The sequence below is a fragment of the Phyllostomus discolor genome, chromosome 6 (genome assembly GCF_004126475.2).
Source record: "Phyllostomus discolor isolate MPI-MPIP mPhyDis1 chromosome 6, mPhyDis1.pri.v3, whole genome shotgun sequence".
Classification (NCBI taxonomy): Eukaryota; Metazoa; Chordata; class Mammalia; order Chiroptera; family Phyllostomidae; genus Phyllostomus; species Phyllostomus discolor.
In genome coordinates, this window is record NC_040908.2 from 141,757,647 (window position 1) to 141,771,136 (window position 13,490).

At 36.4% G+C, this 13,490-nt stretch overlaps 1 protein-coding gene across 1 annotated transcript; it reads right to left on the reverse strand.

Annotated features, from left to right (window-relative positions):
• Positions 1–2,663: 2,663 nt before the first annotated feature.
• On the reverse strand, positions 2,664–12,286 carry LIN7C (lin-7 homolog C, crumbs cell polarity complex component). The gene is made up of 5 exons (XM_028515319.2): positions 12,197–12,286; positions 9,341–9,459; positions 9,015–9,086; positions 6,775–6,984; positions 2,664–6,186 (listed from the first exon to the last, which is right to left on the reverse strand). Exons 1-5 carry the CDS (start codon positions 12,231–12,233, stop codon positions 6,031–6,033), a joined length of 594 nt encoding a protein of 197 aa, XP_028371120.1. The 5' UTR covers positions 12,234–12,286; the 3' UTR covers positions 2,664–6,030.
• Between the last annotated feature and the right edge of the window lie 1,204 nt (positions 12,287–13,490).

Genomic DNA, 13,490 nt, shown 5'->3' on the forward strand with positions numbered 1-13,490 from the left:
CACTGGAATGTAAATTCTTACACACTACTTTTCTGGGGCTGCCATAAAAAAGTACCACAAGCTGGGTGGTTGAAATGAGAAATTTGTTCCACAGTTCTAGAGGGTTTTAGTTCAAGATCAAGGTATCCTCAGGGCTGTTTCTTTTTGAGGACCTAGGGAAAATCTGTCCATGCCTGTCTCCTTGCTCTGGTAGTATGCTGGAAATTTTTGGCATTCCTTCATTTGTAGAAGCATCACCCCAATCTCTGCCTTCATCTTCCCAGCCTTCTCCGTGTGTCTGTGTCCACATTTCCTTTTAATAAGGATACCATCTATATTGGATTAGAGCTCACCCTAATCATCTGTTTAACCTTTCTCTATAAAGACGTTCTGAGGGGTTAGGACTCCAATATACTGTTTTTGTTTTTGTTTTTGGAGAGGGTGATCCCATTCAAGCTGTAATACCCTGAAATGTTAAATCAAAAAATTAGGTAGTTATCTAAAGTCTGGGCCCAAAGTGTATTATATAAAGATACCAGGGAGAAAAAAAAAAAAAAACCCTCCCTTGGCTATTTCATGCTTTCAAATTAAATCTGCCAAATAAAAAACAAGAACAAAATGAAAGGTTTGGTTGTTACTTGCTGATGCAATGTAAATGATGTTTAATACTGCCATAAAAATGGAACTGCAGCTAATGGGTATAATTTTCTCCTTTTTAATCCAATTATAACAATTCCAGAGATAACAAATTAGTATTCTTCCATACTTGCTCCTAAAGAAAACTTTGTACAAGAACCAAGTCTTGACTTTGTCCAAAATATGTCTGCAGCTGATGAGAATTAGGAAAGCTCTTACACACACCTGGTTGTCACTTAAGCACTTGTTCTTTTTTAAAAAGTCTAAAATCAAAGGAATAAAATTGACAAATGGGCTCTGTATGAGTTTACCTTTTGCTCTTTATAAAGATTACATCAGGTGCAGGTTTTCTGCCACCACAGAAATAAATGTACAAAACTTCAGTCATCACTTCATTATCTATATATTTTAAAGATTTTATTTCCTCCTGGCTGGCATAGCTCAGTGGATTGAGCACGGGCTGTGAACCAGTGTCACAGGTTCAATTCCCAGTCAGGGTACATGACTGGGTTGCAGGCCATGACCCCCAGCAACTGCACATTGATGTTTCTCTCTTTCTCCCTCCCTTTCCTCTCTAAAAATAAAATCTTAAAAAGAAATCTGATCCTGTAAACTTAAAAAAAAAAAAAAGATTTTATTTTAGACAGAGGGGAAGGAGGGAAAGATAGGGAAACATCAATGTGTGGTTGCCTCTTGTCCACCCGCACTGGGAACCTGGCCTATAACCCAGGCATGTGCCCTGATCTGGGAATCAAACCTACAACCCTTTGGTTTGCAGGCCAGTGCTCAATACACTGAGCCACACTAGCCAGGGCCACTTCATTGTATTAAAACCGAATAATCACTGATGGCAAATATAACAAAACTAGAATTGGGACACTTAAAGGGTAATCTTAAAAGGGTAACGGGTAATCTAGTTTACTGAAATTTTGAAGAAACTAAGAGAGCTAACAATAAATGTTTTCTGTTGTACCCATGGTTGCTTGGTATATTTCACGCTTTTTAAAGATTCATGATGGTGGATTGTACCTTGTACTGTTGGACACCCACTGCAACAATCCACTGTCTCTAGAGCTAGGTAATATTCTCCCCACAAATTGCTTTCCTGATTGAATTCCTTAATGAAACTGATATTCAAATAATTTTTCATTGTGTATATGACTTCAACCCTCCACTCCCCAAACCTGATTAATTTTATAACTCTATAGTTCATTCAGAATGGACAGAAATCTGAAAACTCTTCATGACTCTTACTTCTTAAAAGTTTTCAAGCACAAAATTATATCTTTTTTCTAGGCATCAAAAATAAGAATGTGTTAATTTTAACTATTGGCCACAATGTCTTCCTTTAGTTAATAAGATGTGGATGCTATTTTATGTGAAAATAGCAGCAAACACAAAGAGCACTTACTGTGCCAGGCATCCTTCTAAGGGACTTAATAAATATCATTCAAATATCATAACTTACGGCCATTCTTACTACACATGGCAGTGAAGGGAAATAAGGCGAAGGGAAGTTAAGTAACTTGTGCAAGGTTACACAGTTAATTGTGAACCTACGAGTTTAAACCGGGGCAGTCATGCCCCAGATTGTGCTCTCAATCACTTACCATGCTGCCTCTCTTAAAATAACACCAGAGTTTTTCTTCTGTGGTTATATTTCATGAAAGACAAAGCAAAATACGGGAATTTGACGTTTCATTCCAGTAACCCACGCAGATTTTGCTTTTGCCTCATTTAAAAGTTATCTTATACATAGATTTCAAAAACACATCTGTTATGCAGTTACACTGACTTTTTCAAGTCCAAAGAACAAGAACATAACTAATACAAATTTATTTTAAGTAAGCCTTAGAGTCAGAATTGATAAAGTCATCTATTAAAAACGTGTTAAACCCGTTTTGGATATTCTTCTTTACCTCAAACTACAGAATCAAAGTAGATGCATACTGCTCGTTAATATTTTTAAAAACGATATCCAGATACAAATCAGTTTGAAAGTTCTTGAAAATTTATAAGCAAGTGATTTGTTTTTTTCCACTATTTGCCTGTAACAGAACTGCATTAACCTTGGAAATAACACTATCAGTGAAATTTTGGACAATAAAAAGTATAAAACCAGATTGTTAGCAGAGGAGACAACAAAGTCGAAGTTAGAAAATCCATAAACATACATTTATTCAAGAAATACGATTACTAGAGTCCTTAATATTTTAATGACCATTCCGCATTATAAAATATTCACAACATGTATTCTTTTAAGTCTATACCAAGTCATGCTGATATTCTTTCCCGATAAGCCATAGCCATTTCTTCTATTAAATGCTATAATATCCATTTAAATTGTAAACAAAGTACTTGAGCCAAACTATGTTTGAGTACTTGAACAAAATAACTTTCAAAAATTGAGAAGACAATAATTTTGTTAAAAACATCTGAATTACCCAACCCCAAAGAACTAGGCCACTATAATCTAGTATATTGCTAATAAAGTGACCATGTTAAGACAGCACATAATTATCAATGACATTATTTCTCATCTGCAATTTTTAAGCATGCTTTCTCAAACGATAAACATTTACCTTTTAAGTTTTAAAAAGGCAAAGGGAGTAGAAAGATGACAGACATTAAAAGTTTATGTTTAAACTACTAGCAGATCTTATTTTTTAAAAAAGGTAAACTATAATTATTTCCCAAATAAAGAATGCCATGTACTTTTTGTTCCTAAACAAATTAAGAAATATAACCAATCATCGTTATTTGCTGCTAGTTAATAGTAGCTGTAAATTACTGTATTCTGATACTTCCAAACATAGTCCAGTGTAACTAGAACATTTTGTAAAGGGGAAAATTAGTGGTTCTCAACCCTACGTGTCGTTCAGAACCACCTGGAAAGTTTGTAAAAAAAAAAACAAAAACTGAGCATCAGGCCCCAACCTCAGAAAGTATGATTTAGCTGCTGTGGGATGGGACTCAGGTACCAATCTTTTTTAAAGTTCTGCAGGGTATTTTAATAAGCTAAGGTTCAGAACCACGCAGTTAACCCATTTCAAAATACACACACACACAAAAAAAAGGAAATTAAGGAGAGGCAATAATTACATTTATAATTTACAAATCAAACACCTATTATATATTTAGTAATGCGCCTAGTTATACTCATGAATCATACATTTATTAATGAAAAATTCCTTCATTTCCTCACAATACCAAACCACTACTATACATCTTTGCCATTTAATGATTGATTTTTTCTACAGTCAGGATTTAAAATTCTGGGATACACTGTGAAAACTGCTTTAATGAAAATGAACTACTGCTATTCATGCTCAACAGTAGCAAGCAAAACTACTGTATTTGGCTCCTTCAAGCTATCTTTAAGAATTATAAATAAGTGCCAACCCCCACAAAGAACAGATTGTGGATTACTGTAGAAGAAAAAAATAGCTTACTCGAGTTATTAAGTTTCAACACCAAAAAAGATTTAACTTGGCTGCAAGTTCTGAAACAGCTGAGATACTGAACCAAGAAGCTATAATTTATAATGAAATGTTGACACACCCTTAAAAGCTACTGCAGCTGTAGCTATACTAAAATAAGATTTCTTTAGGGTTTACTTACCCTGTAATGCAAGAATACAAGCATAATTTTACTGTTTTTATATGCACCAATACCTCTCTTTAATATACAAAGCTCTACAACAAATACCTCTAATAAATTTAAAATTAAATTAAGTCCATAATTCTCCTATACTACTTTGGTCTCCACATTTTAAAAACATTAATTAATTTGAAAATATACAATTTAACAACACTCCTATCAATAACAAGCACATTTTGTAATGGATTAAAGACACATTCAACCATGCAATCCAGTGTTCAATACCTAAATGATAAATAACAACGCTGATTGGCTTTTATTCTGAAAAGTCACTGAAAACTGGAATAATCTTTTAAGACTCACAGTGCTCACAAACATGCAAAATAAGGTACACATTGCTAGTCTTCCTGAAGGAATGTTACAAAATGCCCCCCCCCTTTTCCAACAAGGTCTCAAGTCCTCATATATTTCAAACAATTATCTTCTTTTCAGCATCTGTCATTTAAAAAAAGCATACAAATGTTCCTACAAGTTGTGACTGAAAATGAACCTCAACTCTCTCATTTTAGCTTTTAAAAAGGGCTCAGTCACAGCCTTACACTAAAGCTGCCTTTCAGTACAATAGTGACATCCAGTGGACAACTAAGAGTACCTCTCAGAATTCCCCTCATTTGAATCATAAACAAAGATCACATCTCTAAATCCAACCATTTTAATATGAATAAATTCCTACTCATTCTGACAAGTCTGCAGATTCTTATGAATACATTACCTCGTACTCTCTGTGTATCTTAAATATATTCTTCTATAATCCTATTTAAAACCAAGTCTTTAAACTGACCTAGTAAGAGTGTGTAACTCTTCAGACTAGTGATATTAAAGTCCTACTTTTTTTTCTTTGCTTCTGTTATTTCCCATCATAAACTAACTGGCTCATCTCTAGGAATGGAAGGACCAAAATATAACAAACATATTTAAACAGAAATGAAGAGCATTAAACAAATTTGCAAAGAATGAAGCGGAACCTGTTTTTGCATTTGTAATTGGACATACTGTTGAATACAGAGACCTAATCAGTAATGCTAAAAAACAAATTATATTCTCTTGCCTTGCTGCTCAATTATGAAAGAATACATATTTTAGCAATGACTGTTTTAGTGTTTAAAAATTTACTTTTATAAATCAGTATAAATGTGTATTCATTTTACATTATGTTTAAAAGTAAAAAACTTCCACTGTGCTGAGTTGATTTACCAATGACTATACATATTATGTTGTGTTCAAAGTACAAAATACAGCAGAGATGTTAACATTGACAGTGTAATAAACTGTTGTAGCTGAAACTGTTATGTTTAATTTCCTGGAAAACCATAAAGAAATTTTACAGGTTAAAAAAAATAAAGTAAGCAAAAAAGAACTGGAGAACTGTTGTTTTTAAATAAGCAGCCAAATGAAGAAAACTTTTTTCATAAAAAAAAGAATAAGAATGTAAAATACATCTTAATATTTAAAAAGTGTTTTTAAAAATCTATAACAACTTTATGACAAAATCTGCATTTGAAAAAAGGCCTGTAAAAAGAGGACAGAATTGCCCTCATCACCTTTTACTTTTTCTTGTCAGAAGAAAAGTATATGCATCTCTGGAACCACAAATGATTTTAAAACAGGCATTTATAAAATGGCAAGGAGCATTTCATGGGAAGTTTCTGGTTTTTTTTTTTTTTTTTTACAATCATTGGCATTGCGGCCATCAGTAGGTCACAAGTAAAACTCCTCTAGCTAGAAGCAAACTGGAATATAAAGTTCTGAACTGCATTAGGTCTGTTGTCTGCGTTTGGCCGATCTCATTTTCTCAAAACGTGACTCCATTTCTTCTAAAACCTTGGGTGTATATCGTACTACTAATTTAACCTTTCCTTGAGCAGCTTTTAGCAGTTCTACGGCTTTTTCATGATGTTCTCCTTCAACACTCTAGAAAAAAAATACACACACAATTAATATCTAGGTTTTGTAATTCACTCAAAAGGCAAAAATGCTTAAAATGCATATAGTAAGCAAGTTTTCATGTTATACCATTTCTACACTATAAACCTACGAAATAACCCAGCTTTATCATTTTAATCTGTACGAAATCCTCTGCTAAATCATTTTCTGTTTGTACTCCAGGAACTGGTTTCTAAAATCCAAATAATTAGCATATCAACCTGCATGCCCTATTATTCCACTAAGCCAGAACTAAATCAAGAAAGTAACATTCTAAAATGAGGAGTAGACTAGTAATTTAATGTGGCTACTTTAAGAGCTTGACTACTATTAAAGAGCTTAATCTTTTCATAAAAATCACACTAAGCATTGCTAATTTACATTGGAAAAAAGCAAAATACACTTAAAGTGCTCTAAATCACATCATAATTCAAAATAGTACTGCCTTGGATCCCAGCAAAGGATTTCAAAACTACAAAGCTTCCAAACCCCTCTCCACATCTCTGTTTCTGTAATTCACATACACCCCCAAGTGGTCACAACACATTACTACAAATAGAAATAAAACACCCTTACCACTCCATTAACAGAAAGAAGTTGATCTCCTCGCTTGAGGCCCCCATGTCTATCAGCAATCCCTCCTGGAATTATTCGAGATATATAGATAGGAGAGTTTTGTTCTTTGCCTCCCATAATATTGAATCCAAGGCCCTCTTCTGTTTTTGGTAGCTCAACAACTCGAGGATGAGAATGTCCTTCACTGGCAGCAAATGCAGCAACAGTAGCCTGAAAGAAAATTCTACATCTTTAATAATATGACCTTTGTTTTACTTAAGCTCTTGAGTCTCTTTTTAACTGTCTTTGAAGTGCACTTTTGATGTTTGAATACCCACAAATTCACTGGCAGTTGTAAGGAGAAAGTAAGCAAAAGTAATGGTATTTGAGAGATAATGGCTGGAAAGCACACCTTGTGACTATGTAGGAGATACTCAAATCAGCCCACCCAGTGTCCAGAACTGTGCAGCACTTGGCAAGAAGGCCGCTGGGCAAATCAACAATGACATTCAAGAAGAGAAGGCCTCCTCCAGCATGTCAACAATCTTGGGCTTTGGGGCTCGATAGCCTAGCTCCTTCAAGGGCCTTTGTGCAGGACACAGCCTATCTACATAACCTATAAGGAGGTAGGTGTCCTTATATGCAGTGATTTTGACTGTTGTACTATTTGTTCTTTACACTAAATAGCTCATCAAAAAATAACTCAATATCGAGAAAAGGAGTTTATATAAACATGAATGTTTTTGTTGCTCTAGTTAATTATCTAGTTCACTAGAACCCCACAGAAGATGAAACAGAGCCACATCTTTAAAACTTTCAAGTTTAGACTAATCTAGACTAAATCTAACACAAAGGTGGTATCTGGGGTTTATTTCGCTTTTAAAGATAATCAAGTAATCTGGTATAATTTTTTGTGATGGATCAAGATCTATGAGCAAAAACGGGAAGGGGAGGAGGAAATCGAGATTTGTTGAATACCACTATGTTCTCAGCTTCAAAAGAAGTCCCATTTTACAGATAATGGAACTAAGGCTCAAATATCCAGTAAGCTATATAGGTCAGCAGTCCCCAACCTTTTTGGCACCAGGGACTGCTTTTGTGGAAGACCATTTTTCCACAGAAAGGTAGGGTGGGGGCTGATGGTTTCAGGATGATTCAAGTGCATTGCATTCAAGCTCACTAACAGGTCCAGTTCCTAACAGGCCCTGACCAGTACTGGTCTGTGGCTTGGCGGTTGGTGACCTATGGTGTAGGTCACATAACTCAGGAATTAAAGCCAAGTTTCTGTGGTTTTGTATTCTTTCAAACCATACCCACGTTTAAGTGTTTGCATTCAACAGAGAATCTAGTACTTCCTTTTGTGAACTGGTAACTATCAATGAAAAATTACCTGCTAATAACTAATTCTAGTATAAATCACCTACTGCTATTAACTTATTCTAACCACATATAATGAACACTAAGATCAATGCCATAATTATTTGAGGGGAACATCAGTATAGGAAGCACATAAAACCTTCCACCTGCAGCTCTAAAGAGATAACCTACTACTGACATTACCTGCTCTTTGCGGAGTTAGGTAAAGAAAGCAAAGAGAAACCTGGGCAAGTACCCCTCTCAGCTCTACCATTTACTATTTGTGTGGTCTGAGGCAGGTAACTTAATCTGATGCTTCCTCAACAATAAAACAGGGATAATAATTCATACCTCAAAATTTAGATGAAAAATTTACATAATTGATGATATAATTAAATATGTACACTGTATAGAACTATGAATTATATATATGTATTATTATTTGTGTGCAACTGTGTTTTTAATGCATTGACTAATCTACATGGTAGGTTATTTTTGTAAAGGCAATAAACAGGTCCTATTTCTTAGTACTTGAGATATTCAGTGTAGACTGAATGGACACTATGTTAATTTTCAAAATAAGCCTATTATGAATCTAATAATTGCAGATTTAAAACCTCTAATATTTGAAGAATTCTCTAATTTTTAAAAGATTTTTTTCTTTTCTTTTCTTTTTTTTTTTGGAAGAGGGGAAGGGAAAGAGAAAGGGAGAAAAACATTGATGTATGAGAGAAACATAATTGGTTGCCTCTCAAATGCCCCACTGGGGACCTGGCCCAAAACCCAGGCACGTACCCTGAATGGGAATCGAACTGACGACTTTTTGGATTGTATGATGACATCCAACTGACTGAGTCACACCAGCCAGGGCAATTTTCTCACTTGAATTAAATGGAAAAATTTACCTTTGCAGTTGCATTAGCTTTCACTTCAGGACTACTGCTGATGTCCACAGTCTCATAGACATGTTCATATACCTGTAAAACCCAAAGTGAATAATAGTAAAGTTCAGAAAATACCATGCTTGAGTTCTATGAAGTTATGAATGTGTTAAAATTTTAGGAAAAACTATGCATCTCTGTAAATTGCTTTTCTATTCAGAAATTCCAAAAAAATGTAAAGCACAGATTCGAATGTTTTTCTAAAGTTTGTTTTCTTAAGAAATTCTAAGCCCAAATTTCAGAGTAGTATCTAATTAAGTATTTAGTAAATTTTAATCCCATGAACTCACCTCTCTTACAGCATTGCAGAATTCACTTTGAAGGACTCTTTGTAAAGCCTGAAGTTTCTGTGGTGGTACCTCTCCACTCCTTTGTAGTTTTTCCAATAATTCAATTGCTCTACATATATCTAGAGTTAAACAAATACGCACTGATAGACAATTTTCTCCAGAGATTCTCTAAACACGTATGTAACACTGTAGCAGTTACGATTAATTCTTCAAGGACTAACAATATGAAAAACATGGATAAAAAAAAGCATGAAAGTGTAAGCTTGTGTGTGTGGGAGATGCACATATACACAAGGATAGGAATGTAAAAATCTTAGAATGCTAAATGTTGTAATAGATTAGGAAGAAATACTGATATTGCGTATGTACAAAATCTCAGAAAAAGCATCTTTGAGAGACAGGAAAACTGAACGTAAAATACTAAATGTCACAGAAAAGAACTGGGGCTAAAAAATGTGATACACAAATGAACACTGTCTATGCTTCAGAGAAGCATAGACAGTGTTATCAATAACTACTGAGTTAATGAGAGTTCACCTATCATTATTAGTCATCAGGAGACTGAACAGTACAAAACACTGTGTGCTAGAGAAATCACTGCTCACTTCCTAAAGGAAAACACAATACATATGTAAACATTAACTATTCAATTACAGATGTAGTTAGTGGCAGAGATACATTTGTAACAATGGTACAAATGAGTAACATAACTTAGAATCAAAATAGTGTTTTAATTAAGACAATCAAATACACGTTTACAAAATAAAAAATTAAAAACAATTTTGTCAATCTGGTCTCAATACTAGCTGTGTGATCTTGGGCAAATTACTTAACCTCCCTGTGTGTGTGTCTCAGTCTCTACTGTAAAATTACTCGATGACTAAACCCATCCAATATGCACGTAGAAAAACTAAATGTTAGGTTACATTTGGCACCAATTAATCATAAGAAACAGTACACATTTTCACACATATATTAAACATGTCAGACAATTCTCATTGAGAAGTGTGAGAATAAGTGTTTTATGAATCATGAAATTTTATGAGATTCAGAGTCATGTTACAACACTGTTAACAATTATCTTCTTCCATTTTTTTCTTAATTGTTTTTGTACCCCAGAGGGCTAGAGTACTTATTATTCTACTATTCCTTTCCTTCTTTTAGGTGGAAGGAGTTCTATTTAAAACTTTATATTATACCAAAGAACTAGAACTTTTTCTTTACAGAATTAATATGGCTTTCTGCTGGGAATGTTAGAGTCTGTCAAACAGAATTCCAAGAAATCAATCGGAGTTGATGTATTGACTTTCTTATCCTGCTAAATGGCAACCACAAGTAATTCATCCTACTAAGGTGCTGAACATTCTACTGTGGATCTCAAAACAACTCTGAAATAGCTAAAAACAAATCCATGACTACCAAAACTAAATGCCAGAGGTTAAATTTCACAAACTGCACTGCCTAAAAATACAAAAGACTACCAACATGTTAGAACCTACAACTAGCTTCAAAGAAAAACATCTACTCCTGTTAACACCAAGCACACCCGTTCCCATCAACAAAGCACAGTGCCTTTGTGCTCAGGAGGAAGGTGGCAGTCCCTGGCCTATTTAGTAAGTCTTCCCAGACCTGTTACTCCTCTGTCAAAAATTATGCTTTAATTAATGGTCTGGTGGACTGGTGGGAAACAATGTCATTGTCATTTATAAAGAGGCTTACAAAAGTGAACACCATAAAGAATAAACAATGTTAAGTGCGAATTTGTTTGGTTGAATACATGAAAAGAGAGGTTTCTCTAAACACAGTAATTCTAAAAAATGTATTCCCTTCTTAGGGCATTAGTTAATTAATACTGAGACTATAATTGCAAATGATGATTTTGCAAGGTATTTCAAATCTCCTCAAACTATCTACTACAAACTAGTACTCAAAATGCTTAGTGCGTACTTGTTAACTATTAATCAATGACTTCTACTACTGGTTTGCCAAAAGCATGCATGAAATTGGTTCAAATAAAGGATGTGGGGAGGAAAGAGCCGAAATGTTAAAAATCTGTAACAGAACGCTAACAGGAACATAACCACGCATTTTCACAGGCTTTGGGCTTTTAATTCCCCAGCAGAACAGGTGTATTCTTCTTGACTGTCTACTCTAAATAACAAGCAACCAGCCATAACTTGCAATTGTAGATTCTGTAAAGAAGGAATACGACTCAACTTTCAAATATTTTACAGTCTACCACTATTCCACCTAGTTCTGTAACACTCCCAAGTCCAGATCAGCAGGATTGTTTTTAAAGCACCTTTTCTGTACATGGGAGGGGCACGAAAGCCAGGATATACTCCAATACAACTAAAAGGTTGCAGTGAAAGTAATGATGGAGTTTGTGCGTAAATGGGGGCGGGGGCCCCGTGGGAGGGTCCCGCGTGCCTGGCTCGTGTGCGATACGTGTGTGTGAAAGTTGCTGCACACGTAAATACGGGCTGTGCCGGCAGCCCGTCCCAAATGGGCGTGTGATGTTTGTTTCTCGGGCTAACCCGTCTATAAACACCGCGTCGCCTGTGCCCTCCAAGGGAGCGCGTGTACACCGTGCCCCTCCGAACACGGACAAGTGGTGTTCAACTGTGCAGTGCCCCGGGACAATCTACCCGAACAGACGAGGGATCTGGGTCTCACTCAAGAGACCACAAACGCCCTCCCTGGGGCCGGGCACAGCGACGTCGGCAGTGACGGGCGCCCGCGTGAGGGACTGCCTGACTCCGGGTCTCGGAGGCTGGACTCGCCTCCTCCCACGTTGCGACACGGCAGTTCTCCACCCACCCCGCCCTTCTCAGGCTGGGGATCCGCGGCACTTACCCCTCTCCAGCCGCACAGGTTCCCCCAGAGCCGCCATCTTCTCCCTTTGCCTGAAGACCCACAGGAAATGACGACAGAGGGGCTGAGGTGAGGGGCGGGGCCTAGCGGGAGCCAGAGGGCGAAGGCCGGACAGTATCGCGAGAGGCGGAGCCGTGGTCTAGGGCTCGCCTGGGCCTCGAGGGGTGGAGGTACCTGAGCGTAGGCGCTGGAAGTGGGCGGGTGTTCTGCCACACCTTCAGCGGTTCGAAGGTTCCTGAATATCTCCGCTTCCTAAGGTTGGAGAAAACCTTTTCCCGACTATCGAGCCTTGTCACAGATTCAAACCTTATTCCCAACTTCACCATTGGCGGCTGTTTGCTCCCTTGCCCACGTTTGGCCTCAGTTTCTCCCTCTGAGTGACAGGAATCCTCAAGGTCTTTTCCATTTTTCAACTCTGGGATAAGGTGACACTTAAATGTAAATGAGGTATGTCAAGTATTGCTGTCATTTTAAAAATTCAAGGCGAAAATCTTCCCTACATATCTTTTTGACTGTAGGGATGGAGAGTACCGAACTCAGGACACACGTCTGAGTGATCAGGAGCACAAGGCATTTGGGTGAGCCACGAAGTAATTTTTAAAAGTTGATCTTTATAAATCTTATAAAAAGGAAATACTATAAAGTAAATAATATTTTCAATGCCTTACAGATTTTTAGGGAAACACTTGAAAATTTCATGGACCAAGAGAGGTTTTGATCCTGGATTTAAACGAAATATTAATTTCATTTAAATATTAATTTTTATTATGCCTGGTATTTACATTCCACAGACTCTTAGTCCAGCCCTAGTCTGTGCTGATATGTCAGGTGGTCTCACATACAAGTTTTTAACAACCACCATTTCCATTGAGCTGTAATATTTTCTTTCAATCCACCATGAATGTCACCACTATACTCTTTTTTACTTTCCTCCCTTGAACCCTGATTTCATCATTAAAGCTTTCTGTTCAGAAACTTCCAGTGATTTCTCCATTTTCTATTTCTAAAGACTTTCATATTCTGACCCTAACTCACCCATTTAAGCTCATGTCTAATATCCTTCAAGTGCTACCACCACTCCAGTCGAGGTGGTACAAGAGGCCCCCCTTATCTGCGGTTTCAGTTCCCATGGTTTCGGTTATTTGCGTTCAACCGCAGTCCAAAAATATTAAATGGAAAATTCCAGAAATAAATAATTCACAAGTTTTAAATTGTGTTCTATTCTGAGTAGCATCTTGAAATCTCACATTGTCCTGCTCTGTCTCACTCTGGAAAT